General features: G+C 37.4%; 3 protein-coding genes across 6 annotated transcripts; 2 read left to right on the top strand and 1 right to left on the bottom strand.

Annotated features, from left to right (window-relative positions):
- Positions 1–499: 499 nt before the first annotated feature.
- On the top strand, positions 500–3,101 carry LOC118041073 (pentatricopeptide repeat-containing protein At1g02370, mitochondrial). Of its 2 annotated transcripts, none has more exons than XM_035048183.2 (2): positions 500–866; positions 1,392–3,098. In XM_035048183.2, the coding sequence occupies exons 1-2, from the start codon at positions 606–608 to the stop codon at positions 2,649–2,651; spliced, it is 1,521 nt and encodes a 506-aa protein (XP_034904074.1). In that variant the 5' UTR covers positions 500–605; the 3' UTR covers positions 2,652–3,098. The 2 variants fall into 2 exon arrangements, with proteins under 2 accessions (XP_034904074.1, XP_034904076.1); XM_035048185.2 differs by having other exon boundaries at positions 709–847; positions 1,392–3,101.
- Positions 3,102–4,227: 1,126 nt separating this feature from the next.
- LOC118041074 (uncharacterized) lies at positions 4,228–10,505 on the bottom strand. 3 transcript variants are annotated; one of them, XM_073404439.1, is made up of 10 exons: positions 10,130–10,505; positions 9,986–10,053; positions 9,628–9,694; positions 9,390–9,544; positions 9,198–9,268; positions 7,171–7,239; positions 6,524–6,624; positions 5,404–6,054; positions 4,759–5,305; positions 4,228–4,580 (listed from the first exon to the last, which is right to left on the bottom strand). In XM_073404439.1, exons 1-8 carry the CDS (start codon positions 10,388–10,390, stop codon positions 5,758–5,760), a joined length of 1,089 nt encoding a protein of 362 aa, XP_073260540.1. In that variant the 5' UTR covers positions 10,391–10,505; the 3' UTR covers positions 4,228–4,580; positions 4,759–5,305; positions 5,404–5,757. The 3 variants fall into 3 exon arrangements, with proteins under 3 accessions (XP_073260540.1, XP_034904078.2, XP_034904077.2); XM_035048187.2 differs by having other exon boundaries at positions 4,759–5,281; XM_035048186.2 differs by having other exon boundaries at positions 4,759–6,054.
- Positions 10,506–12,688: 2,183 nt separating this feature from the next.
- On the top strand, positions 12,689–16,456 carry LOC118041077 (pentatricopeptide repeat-containing protein GUN1, chloroplastic). Its single transcript, XM_035048196.2, has 4 exons — positions 12,689–14,886; positions 15,345–15,561; positions 15,716–15,900; positions 15,992–16,456. The coding sequence occupies exons 1-4, from the start codon at positions 12,926–12,928 to the stop codon at positions 16,254–16,256; spliced, it is 2,628 nt and encodes an 875-aa protein (XP_034904087.1). The 5' UTR covers positions 12,689–12,925; the 3' UTR covers positions 16,257–16,456.
- The last annotated feature ends 1,289 nt before the right edge of the window (positions 16,457–17,745 follow it).

The raw sequence follows: 17,745 nt of genomic DNA, 5'->3' as shown, positions 1-17,745 counted from the left end.
TTAAATAATACAGGGAGCAAAGACTTTAAAATAAAGACCAATTTATCAATAAAAATAAAATATGTGGACTAAAATATATTTTTTGAAAAAAATTAGGAAATGAAATGAAACTTTGTAAAATGCTGCGTTACACTACTAAGAATATTTATGATGCGTTGCATTAAATTTTTTATCACATCTCACAATTGATTAAATTATATTACATTATATCATAATACCAAATACACATTAGAGGTGGATGGAGAGCTAATTTATGCACCAATACCAAAAGTTAAAAGTATAATTGCAGTGAACTAGGTTAAAACTGACAGAAGTGATATTGATTAAGGACGAAAAATGCTATTAATGATTAAATCTAAGAACTAAGGTGATTTTTTTTTTAGTGTAAGAAGGAAAAAAAAAAACAAAAATATAATAGAAGCAAACTAAACCCAGAAATCTTATGGTGCTAATAAATAACTAATAATATTTTATTATTTATTTTAAAAAAATATAAAATTAATACCCCCCAAAAAATAAAACCACCTAAAATTTCTATTGACAAACCCTACTAAAACCCCATTCTCGAGAGAGAGAACGCTTTAATTAACAGTGAATCTAAGTACATGACGAAGAGTCCAAGTCATCTGTTATGGACGGGATCATGGGTGGTGCGGCAGCTGTGCACGGCGGCAGAGGCGGTGCCAGTAGCGCTGGAAAAACGGAAGAGGCTGTACAAGAGGCTGTCGGAACTAGGGGCAAGCGGGGAGAGCGCGTCAAAGACGTTAAATGATTTCGTGTTGGAGGGCGGAAAAACAAACAAAGTCGATCTCCTTGCTTGCATCAGAGAGCTCCGCAAGTACGGCAGGTTCGACTATGCCATTGAGGTCCATCTGTCTGTCTCTGTTTCATTTGTCAAATCTCTTGATTTTTTCACATCCCCAGGGCCCTTGATTCACCTCTGAGGCTAAGGGTTGCTAGCTTATTTGTTAATTTTTTTTCCAATCTAATTCTAGACTAAGATTTGAGTGTATTGATATACCGATGCCTGCATTTATAACCCAAATTGGAAAAGTAACGCGAGTGCTTGGAAATTGGAATGTCATTGAATCCAGCAATAAATATGGCTATAGCCCATAGCTATGAATGAATGAATATTTTGTTTCTGGAGGTCCCCATAGCACCACGAGACAAGTGTTTTGGTTGGGCAACCATGATTGCTTGTTTCTTGTAATTGAGATTTGGAAACAATGTACTGTCTATTTGTACTCCTCAAATTGCGCAAAAATGTTGCTTCGGCTATTTTATTTTTGTTTCATGGTTGTGCTCTAGTTTTGTAAGCTATGCGTCTTCTTTCTTTGTTTCCTCTATTCTTTGAGTTGATTGGGATCGCTTTGTTTTGTGTCTTGCAGGTAATGGAGTGGATGCAGAAGAGGAAAATGAGCGTTTCCCATGCAGTTTACCTAGATCTTATAGCAAAGACCAAAGGGATTGCTGCAGCCGAGAATTATTTTGACGACCTCTCACCATCTGAGCAAAATCATTCAACTCATGGAGCGCTTCTGAGCTGTTACTGCAGGGAACTTATGTCTGAAAAGGCACTGACTCTTTTTGAAAAAATGGACAAGATGAAGTTTCTTTTAACTTCTTTGCCTTTTAACAATCTCATTAGCCTACATTTGAGATTGGACCAACCTGAGAAGGTGCTCCCCATAGTACAAGAGATGAAGCAGAAAGGCGTATCTCCATGTACCTTCACTTATAACATGTGGATGCAGAGTTATGGATGCTTAAATGATTTTGAGGGGGTAGAGAGAGTTCTAGATGAGATGAAAATGGATGGTCAAAAAAAATTTTCTTGGACTACATACACTAACCTTGCTACAATCTACGTCAAGGCTGGACATTTTGACAAAGCTGAATCGGCTCTCAAAAAGGTAGAGGAACAGATAGAACGTGGACGTGAAATTAAGAAAAAACGCAGACAAGGTGATTACCGTGAAGCTTATCATTTTCTGATTACCCTTTATGCTGGTACTTCTAACCTAGGTGAGGTCAATCGGGTGTGGAATTCCCTAAAGTCGAACTTCCACACAACGACCAATGTTAGTTACCTTACCATGCTTCACACTCTTGCTAAGTTAAAAGATGTCGAGGGTCTACTGAAGTGTTTTAAGGAGTGGGAGTCCAGTTGCCACAGTTATGATATGAGGTTAGCAAATGTTGCTATAAGAGCCTGCCTAGAGCATGACATGTATGAAGAAGCTGCATTAATATTTGATGATGCTCTAAAGAGGACTAAAGGATTGTTCTTTAATGCCCGAGAGATGTTCATGGTTTTCTTCTTGAAGAACCATCAACTGGATTTGGCTCTGATGCACATGAAAGCTGCATTTTCCGAGGTCAAGGAGATTGAATGGCAACCAGAGCCAAAAACAGTGAGTGCATTTTTTGCTTATTTTGAAGATGAGAAAGATGTTGATGGTGCTGAGAAACTATGCAAGATTTTGAAGCACATCAATCGTCTTGACTCCAATGCTTACGATTTGTTGCTAAAGACTTACATTGCTGCTGGCAAATTGGCCCCAGAGATGCGGCAGAGGTTGGAAGAAGATGGCATTGAAATAAACCCTGAGCTAGAGAACTTGCTTGAAAGGGTCTGCCCTAAATAGGTCCAGGTCTGGAACATGCAAACAAAAACTTTAGACCCTTCCAATGAGTAACAATTTGAATTTGATATTGAAGGTATCCATATGCTAAGCATTTCAAATGACAGGAAATCTTTAATTTCAGGAACAAAATCCAGTTGATGTGATTATAGTCCACTCGGTGTTCCTTAGCTTTATATATATATATAGTCTTAAAGAATTTATTTACCGAAAAAATAACAACAATTGGATGGATATCTTTAGACATTAAATAAGTGAATTTCATCTACGAATCTCATGAATCCAGTGGTTGATATTTGACTTGCTACCGTCCATGCATCAATAAAAATTCCAACTTTATTTGAGTTTAATGGAGTGGAGTTTACATGCATTATCTATCATGTTATCGATAACATTAAGGAACCGAATGTGGCAAAATCAGAGTCTCTTTAATTGTTCCAAGTAAAACTACATCCCATTCTTTATACATTGTAAACTTTGTGTATTATCCAGCGTGAGAAAGAAAATCACTAGAATAGAGCTGGCTCGCTATACATGCTAATTTAATAGCTTGAACCAGTTCATGGTTGCGCCTCCAATGGGATGACTCGTCCCTAAATGCACTGCTGTCCCCATGGCAAGTTTGGCCGGTAAAATGCGATGCGGGATGGACGAACCCTAAATGCTCTACCTCTCCTTGTCACAAGTTTGGCTGGTAAAATGCAATGTGGGATGGACGACCAAAGCAACATGGAAAAGCTTCGGATTTGTAGATCAGCTTGTAGACTTTCTGCTTCATAGTCACATCTACATGAGATTTAGGTTATAGTGCTCATCTGCGTCCACCTCTTCAATTTCCTGGCAAACAAATTCTTACGACTGAAGGTCTTGCTCTTGCATGAATTAGTAACAAAATAAGTTCCTGAGCAATAACCCAACAGACGGACACAGATTATCCATCTGTTTCTGGGTTCTACAAAAGCAATTGGCCCCACAGTAGTATCTTCAAAATATTGGCCACTACAACTCAGTAACATTTCCTGGTATTGGTTGTGTAATGCTTTTTATGTGAAAATGAAAAAAACTAATAAAAATCTCATGTTTTTATCCAAAACACCTATAAAACATTTTAAAAACCATGACGAATTTACACATGACTTTAAAAAGCCACTCTAAAAACCAAACTTAACCCAAAATTAAAACTCAACCTCAGCTCAAATAAAAAAAAAAATTATGAACTTTTAAAATACAAAACATCTAATATAAATTCTTCCCGCGACATTATCCAATTATGATCCCACAAGGTTCTTTGGGAGGCAGCTAAGAAACATCCTTTCCGCGTTTTTAAATGAAGTTGCAGCTCTCAAGACCCAGATTGACACCATTACAGTAGCAAGCCCACAAATTTTAGCATACCACAGGAATGGCCCCTCTATATTTCAACCTTCAAAAGGAAAACCCCATAAAGAGTCATAATTATCATAAAACATTTCCTAAACCAAATGATGCTGTATTAATTCTTGCAACGCAAGAATCTGCTCAATTACAGAACTACATCAAGCATAATAGCAGAAAAAAAGAGAAGGAAAGATGCACCATCTAACCTGAAAATCAACACATTGCATTTCCACAATGAAAAAATATTTTAGCCAACGTGCGTACAGAAAAATACAGATCCAAATCCAAACAGTTTGGGGCATCCAAACTGTAAATCATCATCAAATATTACAGCACAAAGGATAAATCATCAAACTTTGAACTTGACATACCTTAGCGACCAGTTTTTATACGCAGAATACAAGAAAAATACAGTCAATATAAAAATGAAGCAGCAGAAGAGAATACGAGCGACGCTTATTCGACTCGGCGCTTTCTTCTTCTTGCTCTGTTTCAGCAGAGCTTGAGGCTTGATCCTTCCCATCTCCTACTACCTATACTCCAAATCTCCAAGACCTGCATACAATTACTGAATATCAGTAGTCTACTCAAATTCCACCAACTATTTAACTTTTAATTTCAAATTTGCTTAGCATAAATTGGTCAACGGTAACTGAGATCTAACGAGATTCATGCTAATAAATAAATCGAATCGAAAGAGAGGGATTGAGAGAGAGAGAGAGTGTGGAAGTACCTGTTTGAGAGGTGAGTTGACTGCTTTCTTTCTGATAGATAGATACTGGATTTGATTTTATAAGTTTGTTTCCTGTTTTTTCAGAAAGTTCTTATTTGGGCCAAAATAATAGATGGGCCTCATTTATTTCTCCATGAGTCCGAAATGAGTTTGGGCTCCCTTTTGTTGGATTCGGGAATTTGGTCTTTTTATGGGATCCAGCGTTATAATTATTTGAAACTGCATGGACCATAAATTCCTCGAGGGACTTCATCGAAGCCGAATCCAGGTCATCCTTCACTTTAGCGGACAGCCCTAATTTCCTCTTTCTAGGTCGCTATTTTGCAGCTTGCTTGTTGTAAGCAGTGGTTATTCTTCTCTTGTTTCTTAGAGATCGGAAATTATTGTTTGTTCGGTTTGAAACGATTGAGTGGAGAGTCTCGAGTTCAGGTGCTCTGTTCTCTGCAAATTTTGGAACACTCATTTTTCGAGGGGGGGCTGTTGATACTTGAGATTTTTTGCTTCCATCACCAGCCATTGCACCCTGATTCTCAAAAGAAAAACGCATCTGCAGATTATGTAATTGATATCGCTCGCTGTATAAGCTTTGGATTGTTTACTGTTCGCCTGTGGTTTTTACTTTTTAGGGTTAGTTTTTGTTCTTACTTGTCACAGCGCGCGGCACCTGGACAAAAAGGGAAGATGAGCAGAAGACGACGCGCCGTTTGTTTCTGTTGAAGGAAACCAGCTGTCTATAGATAGCGTTGTTAACCTGTGACTTGTGCACTGATACTTCAAAAACCAAAAGGCTGGTTAAAGAATACCCAAAAAGGAAAGGAAAGTGATAGAACACTTCATAAAGGTTTTTAATAAACTATCAATTGAGTTATAATAAATTAAAAAAAATATCTATCAATGTGGTAGTGATCGAAGTACAGACAAAGTTGCGGTAGTGATCGAAGTACAGGCTAAGTAGTACAGTTCTCAATTACGGTACACTCACAGAGCCCCATTGCTGGCCTAAAGATTTCCCACTGTTTCATAGGGTTCATTCCTGGATTTAGTTGCTGCTCTGTATCCCACAAAAACAGAGAGACATATAGAGACAACTGAGAATAGAAGGGCAAAGGCACTGGCAACATCTCCTGAACTGCCTGTTTTAGATGCCTTCAACACAGAACTGCCTGGAGAGATGTCCAGGGGTATCCAATCACAGTTGACAGAATAGTGACCAGATCCATGCCATGAATTCCCGTCAACTGGATACCAGAATGCGACAGCCATCTTGCTAGATCCACCAATTGTAAACTGAGCATCCTGCGGAAATTAGAGAAAGCAGCTCATTCAGAACCTCTTGCTGCAGGGTAATACTTTCAACTACAAACCTATGCAACAATCAAACAGTTCAAGTTCCGATGTGTATCCTTGATTCCTTTCCGATTCAAGTGTTGATGTTGGGAGCAAAGCTCAACAACAAGCATGGTGAGAAGTTAGCATCAAACCGCAGATATCCTCTCTAAGCACACGTAATAATCCACAATGGAGATGAAATAGAATCAAGGTTATGCGAGTGAGGAAAAGATGGTACTCTCTTTGTCTCTCTCTTTTTTTAGAAGACATAATAACCATCATTAACAAAAAGCGAGTGAGGAAAACATGGTGTAAGTGACATCAAACCATGGATTAAAACATTCACTGAAATTGCATAAAGCAAACTACTATAAAATTTCTTATATTCGATCTCAAGGGTAACCAAATATCTGAACATCATGGATGGGTTTCTAACCTGTTGGAGACGATCCATGGTTCTTAAAGGCCGAGAGAATTCAAAGATATACGTTCCCTTCTGACTATCTGATGTATAAGGACTGTCTTCCTCTACAAAACCTGTTGCAAAATATTAAAATCAAATTTTGAAGGAGAAAGATGTAGATACTGTCAAAAGCATACAAGACGAATATGGATAAAAGGCAGATCATAATCCATAATTTGAGACTAAAACAGCAGGCTGCACAGAAATGGTGATACGAACCAAATTGAACTTACTATGTCTTAAAGGCAATTTTCTTAAGAAATAGTGAAATTCAATTCTTTTCCAATTTCAAGTTCCCTTTTCACAGCACAGATTTTGATGCATGGTTCCTTAAGCACCATCTTTAATCATACAAAATAGAAACTCATGTTATTGGATATTGAAAACATGATTAATCTAGCCTAGAGCGAATTTGTACAATGCATATTGATGTGTTTTTAACAAAGCTGATCACGCTGTACAAGTCACATTCTTTTTCTTAACTGTACAAAAAAGCTGCATAGATTTCTCAGCATGCTAAAGCTATAGGTGTTCTGAATTTGGTATCATGGCTATCAAGAATAATAGGTAGAAGAACAATGTTTTGAAAATCAAACTAAGAAAAAAAAAAGGGCAATCACCTGAGTGGACATTGAAGCTACTGTGCCACCATGCCCCCTTCCAGTTATTCTGGCCACTAGAATCATTTCCTGAAAAAAGATTGGTTATTACTTGCTCACCATTAAAAAGGTTGACTTGAAATAACCAAACATGCAAGCTAAGAAATGAATAGCAAACATTGTTAGAATGGATAACAACCAACATCAAAAATGGAATTCAGAAGTTTGGATTTGTGGTTAGCTTAAGAAAGTGTATATCTGAAGAAAGAAAAGATCCCATACGCATAAAGATATGCTTCTGAAAGCCCAGGAAAGTGGGCTTGGTAAATTATTACAAAGACTCATAGCAAATCATCCGCCACAATAGGTAGAGCTCCTAGGACCATTTCTAGTTGAACAAGATGAGCTAGATCTTAAAATAGCATAGAGGCTCATGATTATCAAAATTACCCCACTACTTGTTTACGGAGCCTATAAAAAATTTTGTGACATTTACATTTCTTCCTAGGAAAAGAAAATAAGGGAAACTAACAAATTGAAAGTTTGAACACTAAGGATCAAATTGGTGTTACCACCACATAAGTGGTGAGCAAAACAGTGTTTGGAAGTAAAGACTGTTTTGACTTCTTTTTTGCAGAAAGTTTATCATGACTAATTTTGTGAGGTAAGAAGACTTCTGTATGGCAAAGGGGTTACCAAACATCTTAATTCTCGAGTGGTGATTCAATAGTTACATGATCACCAAACAAGTGCCAAACAAGTACAAGACTGCAAGTTATCTTCATAGAGAGCATTTAAGGCCATGTCTGGTCAGGAACCATGAATGTGGTTTCAAGAAGTGAAACACTCTGATCATGCATATCAAATCATAATAGAACATACTACTACAGAAAATACACATCAATGGCTGGAGCTATAGCAAGTTGTACAGTTTGCATTCTGTGTCTTTTTGTTATTGGTTTGATAGGGACAAGTATTTTAATTATCAACTCACTCTTCTATCCGAAATACTTTAAGGTTTAATCTCATTCGAGAATAAGATATTTGACAGGTTGGAGAAGGAAGAAGTTAGTAGTCAAGCTAACTGAGAATAGGATTTGGAAGGAATTTACTAGGGCCGCGTTTGGGAACGTTGTGCAAATCACGTTCCATGAAAATTCAATTTTTTTTTTGTTTAATTTTTTTTTATATGGTGTCAAATTGTTTTGATATGTTGATGTCAAAAATGCTTTTTAAAAAATAAAAATAAAACATTATTTTGATGCATTTCTAGACGAAAACACTTTGAAAAACAACCGGGACCCCACTCCCAAACACCCTCTAAGAAGACACAAGTACGGCACAATAAACTATAACAACTATGAATTAGAGACATGGTGAAAACTAAGAAGAAACAAGTGACCTGATTAAAAGTGTAAGGATCTTAAACATAAGATGACGGCTGCAAAACAAGTGCAAAGGCAATGGAAAAATAGTTTCCATAGAATAAAGGGTTCTTTGTACCAAAGTTGATACACTTAATTAATAGTGTTAGTAGATAGAAAGGAAGGGAGAATTGTAAGTTCCACTTAGCAAGGGGTGCAAATCTCAGGTTTGAGCCTGGGACAGTTCGTCTTGGAAAGGTGCAGCCACTGGATTACACAATGGTTAGAGTGACAGGAGTTTAGTAGGATAGGATGGAGAGCATTCCAGTGCATAATGGAAGACAAGCATTCAAGATGCATCCATCAGTGGATGTCCTTGGAGAATAGTTAGCACTGAGGATGAAGACTTGACATATCGAGATCTTTGAAAAGGTCTTAAGGTGAGTGTTATTATCAACAAAGCATGAAATGGACAGCTTCATAAAAAGAAAGCTTTGATTTTGGAAGAGCATGTAATGAATTCTAAGCCACCTTGATTGTGCTCCTTCTAGTCACTTTGGTTAGTGCTTCATCCCGCTTTCCCTTTTTTCCCCTTTAAAGGCAGTTCCATCGTTTTCATATCATGCAAACATACCTTTTTCACCCAATTAACAATTAAAACTGAATAGTTAATTCAAGAGGTACCTGAAGGACCAATACCATCAAGGTATCTACAGTGTGGATTCCAAGAATAGAGATCAACCAAATGACCAAACCTGTTCAGAAGAGAGAATAAAGAATTAAAAATTAAAATAAACATAACCAAATTATGCAAATATCACCAACAAAACATGTCATCCCATGGTTCTGATAGTGAAGAAGTTAATATGGCGGCACCTGTCACCTCCATTTCCATCTCCGTTGTCTAATGGATTCCCACCATAGAGTCGTCCTGGGATAGCATTTCCAATTGAGAAGTGCATAATATCAACTTCATGACCTTTGCAAGTCTTCCTATTGGAAGTACCAGTTCCCTCCTTGCAGCCACCCATCTAAAAAGATACGAGCAATCCTCAATTTTCACTCTCTGATTAAGAAACCACAACGAACATGATGAGCTAACAACGTGACTTACATTGTGATAGGTTGCTTCATCGCCAATCGGAAACATGAGAGCAACTGATGGGCATTTTTTGTTATCGCTGCAGCATAAAAATCCAATTCAATCCAACAAAAAGGAGAAAAGGGCCTTCAAAATTGAGAAGTCAACGCATCAGCAATTTGAGTGAACCAGAACATGCACTCTCTTAACCATTCCCGAAACGGAAGAAACCCAGCAGGAAAAAAAAATTATATAAAAGGTAACAAAAGGAAAGTAGAGACAAGAATTTGATGTCAATATAGATAATAAAAAAAATCAGCACTAAAGCAACCAGAAAGATTAATTCCATACCCAATAGATAAATAATGCAACAAATCAATCCAAAAATTACCCTTTTGTATAAGCATAGTTCCCATCAACTTGCAACAAGAAAAACACATCGTTACCATCATGCAAGGCCTGCGAAATTCACTGTGATTTATTAACAGCTGATTTATTAAAGCGTGATACTAATTTTCGAACAAAAAATCCTTACCTTGACGGTCATTTTCCCTCCTGTGTATTGTTTATCGTCATCGGGGTCGAGAGCAGGAAGCAGTGAGGAGTCCAAGCCATCAATGTCTTTCCAATCATCGGCGTGGCCATCGAGGGTGATGAATCCAGGCTTGAACTCGGCTTCTATACTGATCTCTTCGTCGGACTCGCAGCTCCACTCACCTGATTCCTGATGTGAATTGACCCATCCGATCCAGGACGAGCCAAGAACCGATAGCAGCAAGACAAGTCGAAGAAGCATTGTTTTGTATGGGATGAAATTTCCTGCCTGGTGTGTTTGGGTGTTTGGGGTGTTTTGGCATGCTGCGTTCCGTGGCTGACTCGACTTATGAATAAAACGAGCGTTTAGGCTCTGCCATTGTTTGAGTTTTGCTATAATAAAAAAATAATAACATGTCATCAAAACGTACTCGTACTCCCTTACTTTCGTTTTTGTACTACCCCCTGCTACTTTTCCTTTGAGAGGAGCATCACACGTGGACAGATCGAAGGGAAAATACACTTGGATAAATAGTGGTCCCAGGAAATAGGAATTGGTTTTATATATATATATATATAATCGCTGTTTTTTTTTATGACTTTCTCGAAACAAGAATTGAAAAATAAACAAATTGAAATTTCAAACTCAAGTGAAAATTGCAAATACTAAAGGGATCACAATTGAATTTGAAGCAATCCTGAAGGGAGAAAACACAAAATAAAAGGGGCAAACAACGACAAAAAAAAAAAAAAAAACACACTTGTTTTACATATTATATCAAATTAGGTCCGCGCAATCTCAATTTTTTTTCAAGGAAAAAAAAACTCTTTTTTCTGCAAAATCAAGTAAAATAATAATAATAATAATAGGGCATGTTCTGCCACCCCGAGCACCTCGAAGTAAGCCAGTCAAAACAATTTCTTAAGTTCAAATGCAAAACAATAAACTATCCAAGGATAGAATCAAGAAAACAAAGTTTAGGAAATGAAATAGAAAATTTAAAGGAAAAAAAAGTATTGTGATCCATAGTGTTTTATAAGTGTGTATATAATGAATATGCTATGCCTTTTGGTTTTTTGTTGACAACAGTGATTTGAGAGCAAAAAACGGTAAGAGATAGTTGTAGACGGATTTTTTTTTTGTGTGGTGGTGATATTGAAATTGATTGAAGTTTAGTTTTACATATTTTTTTGATTTATTATGAGAAAAATATGAAAATTCATTTTAAAAACCTGGAATAACTCAACACTTATATATATAAAAAAATAAGTAAAAAGATGAACTAATTTATTAAAAGATACAAACTACAAGTACTATTAAATTTTTAAAAGTTACGAGTTTGAATGTTATGAATTTCAAGGTTATTGGATAATTATTTACTTGTTAATTTTAAAACTTCAAAAATTAGTTGAGATATATATAAGTTAGGTCGAACAATCACAATTAAAAAAAAAAATCTACTGTACTAGGAGGACCATCAAACCATTCCATAAACTATAACTATTAATTTATGAAAAATGATGATATATCAAGTTAAATTAAATGATTTGCTAAAAATCAAACAGTAATTACCACACTAATATGTGTGAAATCATTTTGATTGCTTGCATGCATCACATTACTCTTCCTATAAATCTATAAAAGGATAGATCAAACTGTTTTTATCCAAACATTTCTTATACAAATTTTTAAAAAAGTATATTAAGTTTGGTGATATTAATTTTAACGAGATTATTCCAATAACGTTTTGAAAAACTACTAAACAACTTAAGTCCTAAACGATATAAATTAACTTTTATTTTCCAAAGACTTTACACAAACATTGGCATTTCAAAAAAAAAAAAAAACTGGAATGATGAAGGGTACTTATGGTTTGGTTTCGGTCCGGGTGATTGGAGAATCCGAATGGGTTGGGTGGGTTTTGTTTTGTCTTCCCTCCTTCAAACTTTAGCTTTGACTTCCAATGGGAGACTCCCTTCCAAGGCTATTTTTCGAAAATGGAAAGCAGTCAATACTTCAATCTACCAAAAACGGCGACGGACGACAGCTTTCATTTATTTTATTTACTTTGGGTGATACACAAAAATACATCCGTTCATTTAACCTGCGATTTTTTCTTTAAAAAGATCTCACCTCACACGTGGCCTTATCACCAATAATTCAATCTTCACCATCCATTTCTGGTCAATCCACCACTTCTTTTGGGCCCCACAAGTTTTAGCGGCAGAGATTGAGCTTCAGATCTCCAGCAATCGGGTAGCATCCCACCTATCTCTATTTGTTTAGGTGAAAGAAAGAAAGAACGAACAAAAAAATCACAAAAACAAAAAACAATAATAATTTTATACCATTTACTCCATATTCTTTTTCTAATAATTGGAGTAACAAGAGAAAAGAGTTAATCAAAGATTCAGCTATTGTATTTTTAAGATGTATATATATATATTTTTTAAAAAAAATTATTTTTAATATTAATATATCAAAATAATTTAAAAATATATTTTTTTAAAAATTCACGAAACACTACCTCAAAGTTCCAAACTCAGCTGAATAGTAAGAAAAATATGGTAGTAGGTGAGTCTCTCCCTCTCTCTCACTTATCTCTAAAAAACACCCACAAAAGCACACATTAACTCTCTCTCTCTAGAGTCTTCTCCGCGACCACAACCATGGCCGCTGCTTCATCTCCTCCCATCTAGCCTCCCCCCCCCCCCCAACCTCCTCTCCCTCTCCAACCACTGCATACCTCTTTCTACTAGTCAGTGGATACTGGATATCCATATCTAATTGAATTGAATGGCGTCAACGCCACCACACTGCTCAATCACGGGAACAACTAAACCTTATCATAACAACCCCTATCCACACAGCCATTTTAAAAACCACCGTCAAACCCACCACCAAAACCCCCATCAAAGATGGACTGCTAATCAAAGAGTCTCTCTTACCAAACCTCCCCTCCCTCCCTCATCTCGCAATGCACCAAAACCCCCCGCCGCCGCCGCCACCACCACCACCACTCACCACCCACAAATCCACCCTACCTTCCCTTCTCTTCAATCTCCAAAATCCGAACTTGCCTCCGATTTCTCTGGTCGCCGATCCACCCGCTTCGTTTCCAAGCTCAACTTCGGGCGACCTAGAACCACTATGGGTACTCGCCACACCTCAGTCGCCGAAGAAGTTCTCCAGAACGTAATTGAGTATGGAAAAGACGAGGGGGCTCTTGAAAACGTGTTGCTTAATTTCGAGTCTCGTCTTTCTGGGTCGGATGATTATATTTTCTTGCTTCGGGAGCTTGGTAATCGAGGAGACTGTAAAAAGGCCATTTGTTGCTTTGAATTTGCAGTGAAACGCGAGAGGAAGAAGAACGAACAAGGAAAATTGGCGAGCGCCATGATTAGCACTCTTGGTAGGTTAGGTAAAGTAGAGATTGCTAAGAGTGTTTTTGAGGCTGCTCTTATTGAAGGTTATGGTAATACTGTATATGCTTTCTCTGCTATAATCAGTGCTTATGGTAGAAGCGGTTATTGTGATGAGGCTATTAAGGTTTTTGATTCGATGAAACATTATGGTTTGAAGCCCAATTTGGTTACTTATAATGCTGTAATCGATGCGTGTGGGAAAGGAGGTGTGGAGTTTAAACGAGTAGTGGAGATTTTCGATCAAATGTTGAGAAATGGAGTGCAGCCAGATCGAATTACATTTAATTCGCTTCTTGCTGTGTGTAGTAGAGGAGGTTTGTGGGAGGCTGCGAGGAGTTTGTCTAGCGAGATGTTGAATAGAGGGATTGAGCAAGATATTTTTACTTATAATACGCTTTTGGACGCCGTTTGTAAAGGTGGGCAAATGGACATGGCTTTTGAGATCATGTCTGAGATGCCTGCCAAGAATATACTGCCTAATGTTGTCACTTATAGTACCATGATTGATGGCTATGCTAAGGCTGGTAGATTTGATGATGCACTTAATTTGTTTAATGAAATGAAGTTTCTGTGTATAAGTTTGGATAGAGTTTCTTATAATACCTTGCTTTCTATTTATGCTAAGCTTGGTAGGTTTCAGGAAGCTTTGGATGTTTGTAGGGAGATGGAAAATTGTGGGATTAGGAAAGATGTTGTGACTTATAATGCACTTTTGGGTGGGTATGGGAAACAATGCAAGTATGATGAGGTTAGAAGAGTGTTTGAAGAGATGAAAGCTGGGCGTATATCACCTAATTTACTAACTTACTCAACATTAATTGATGTGTATTCGAAAGGTGGTTTGTATAGGGAAGCAATGGATGTTTTTAGGGAGTTTAAGAAGGCTGGATTGAAGGCTGATGTTGTTCTTTATAGTGCTGTGATAGATGCCTTGTGCAAGAACGGGCTGGTGGAATCAGCTGTGTCTTTGCTCGATGAGATGACCAAGGAGGGAATTAGGCCTAATGTGGTCACTTACAATTCTATTATAGATGCATTTGGCCGGTCAGCAATCACGGAATCAGTGGTTGATTATACTGTTCAGACCAGTCAGTTGCAAATTGAATCTCTATCTTCAGGTGTTGTTGGGGAAGCTACTAAAAGTCTGTTGGCTGATAGGGAGGGCAATCGGATCATAAAGATTTTTGGGCAGCTTGCTGTTGAAAAGGCAGGTCAAGCAAAGAATTGCAGCGGACAGGAAATGATGTGCATTTTGGCAGTCTTTCACAAGATGCACGAGCTGGAAATCAAGCCAAATGTGGTCACATTTTCAGCCATTTTGAATGCTTGCAGGTAATTTCTACTGCGCTGATCATCATGATTGTTCATTACTGCTTCAAGAGCTAGTCAGCACATGCACAGTCAATGATGAGCGAAAACTTGTACACTTGTTTCTCAAATGCAATGATCTGTGCTATTTATTTTGCTCTCTGTTCATTTATACCCTAGTAATCATCCATCTTCAGCAAAAATAGATCAAGCAGATGAAACTATACCAGTGTTTCTTTTCAGTAAAGATTAGCAGAATTCAAGTTCTTCGCTTCTGGAGTTTTGAGATAAATTTCCTTGTCCTTCTAATGCACGAGTGCCTAAATTAGTTCAGTTTAATGTTAGATTTTGGAGAGAGGATGCATTTGTTGCCTGTCAACTTTTGTCCATATTTGATATTAACTTGTTATATGTATATGGTCAAGGATCTTTAGCTTCAAATGAATATGGTTTAAACTCATTTGTATATCATCTTGATGCAGTCGTTGTAATTCCTTTGAAGATGCTTCAATGTTATTGGAGGAGCTCCGGTTATTTGATAACCAGGTTTATGGTGTGGCCCATGGACTTCTTATGGGTTATAGAGAAACTGTTTGGGAGCAAGCACAATCCCTCTTTGATGAAGTTAAATTGATGGATTCTTCAACAGCATCTGCCTTTTATAATGCCCTGACTGACATGTTATGGCACTTTGGTCAGGTGAGTTTGAGCTATAACTATTCCTGATTAGAAGACTATATTTGCTCAGTTGGGCTGTACTAAGTCCTACACTGTTTTTTTCTGGTTACAAATTTGTATAACTGGATCAGTTCAGGATGTTTAATACTAGTTCTTTTTTTTTTTTTTATCCCAGAAAAGAGGCGCACAGCTTGTTGTGCTCGAAGGGAAACGTCGACAAGTGTGGGAGAATGTGTGGTCTGAGTCTTGCTTAGATTTGCATCTAATGTCTTCCGGGGCTGCTCGAGCAATGGTTCATGCATGGCTGCTTAACATACGCTCTATAGTGTTTGAGGGTCATGAGTTGCCAAAATTATTGAGGTATTTCATTTTATGTAGTTGTATTTGCTAACTAATACTCTCTTTTATTTAACAATTTCAAGAGAAATTTCTGAACTCCTTGTTGTTTCAGCATATTGACTGGATGGGGAAAACACAGCAAAGTAGTTGGTGACAGTACGCTAAGGCGAGCTATCGAGGCCCTTCTCATGGGCATGGGTGCACCATTTAGGTTAGCCAAATGCAACTTAGGTCGATTTATATCAACTGGATCTGTTGTTGCTGCGTGGTTGAGAGAATCCGGAACACTAAAAGTGCTTGTACTTCATGATGACAGAACGGATCAAGAAAATTTGAGGTTTGGTCAAGCCTCAAATTTGCAAACGCTTCAATTGTAGCTAATTGTATCATGTTGCACATTTTTTGTCTCCCCTCTTGTAAATTATTGGCATAGAGATACAGCCCCCCACCCCCCCACCCCCTGTCGGCGCGTGCATTAAATGGACGTGGAGATAAACATTAGAAGTTTCTCCCAAGTCACATAGGAGAAAGTGTTCATAGCACTGTTTTAAGTCGGAAGTGTTTGATTTTTGCGACAGCCTGTGGACAAAAGAGTAACATTACATTTCATATTAGACAAGAATTCAGGGATAGATAACTAACTCATGGGACAGTGACTAACATTTCATTTCATTACATGGTTATCGACAACTGAAAATAATCGCATGGCTCCTGCTTTCCTCGCCTTGGTGGTGGTGGTCACTGGCCTTTATGGCTGAAGCCTCGTAAAGGCAGAGCAGGTCAAAGGCTTTTCTCAGGTCTCCAATAGTTGAAGGGTGAGAAATAGAGGATGAGGCGGTAATATAAAAAAAAATTGGCCCTTCTCTTCTTCCCCTATCATTACTGTACACTATACTGTAAAAGCACCCTCTTTGCGTTCAGATGATTTTCCAACTCACTACTTTTTGTTCGGCCATTGAATTCGTGCGCCTACTCAGAACTTTTGATTCTAGAGGTGTTGTTCTAGAGAAAGCTCCCTTCTGTTGGCAAATTGCTGATGGCAGTGAACAAGTAAATTGGGCCTGAAGAAGAGCTGCCTGTCGCAGTGATTCCTTGAGCTTTTGTTGGGACAAGCTAAAATCTTTCCGCTTGTTAAAATGTTTCTTGTCACAATCAAATAGTTTGATCCCCCGTAAAAGAAAATTGAACTCGCCCAAATTTCTAAAAGATTAAGATGTACACTAAAGGGCTGTTTGGGATTGCGTTTGAAAAGCGCTTTTCATAAAATTTGAAATTTTTTTTTTTTTTTTTAGCTTGGAAGTAATATGTTTTTAATGTTTTCAAATCATTTTGATGTGCTGATCTCAAAAATGATTTTTAAAAAATAAAAAAATATTATTGGCATGCTTTTCTAAGTGAAAAGCACTTTGAAAAGCAACAGCAACCACACTCGAAAGCAGCAAGGTTCTATCTACACGAACGAACATGTTATTAGTTTTGGCTTGGAGCTTAGCAAGCTGACATCGATAATATTATGTGTTTTACGGCCTTGAAATGAATTTGGGTGGAAAAAACAACAACAAAGCCATACATCAATTCATAATTCATGGACCAAACTCAAATCCGAAATTAAGTTAGCAAAAAATAATTTTTTGTAGCATAAAAAGTTATTTTACAGTAAATCCAAGTATAAGTTTTGTCGGACACCAGATTCGGACACTTTTTTAGATTGATCTTTTCTTTAAAAATTTGGGTGTCAATTACATTCAATTTCAACTTTTTATTTTTCTACCTAATAAACCACTAGAAAACTTGTTTATTTGTTACGTGGGATAGAGCTTTGAACTCAGAATGATGGAAGAATCAAAAGAGATGCCGTCGGTGGAA

Source organism: Populus alba, chromosome 14, assembly GCF_005239225.2.
Source record: "Populus alba chromosome 14, ASM523922v2, whole genome shotgun sequence".
Classification (NCBI taxonomy): domain Eukaryota; kingdom Viridiplantae; phylum Streptophyta; class Magnoliopsida; order Malpighiales; family Salicaceae; genus Populus; species Populus alba.
Note: the sequence above shows the minus strand (reverse complement) of the source record. Positions and strands in the feature narration are given on the sequence as shown.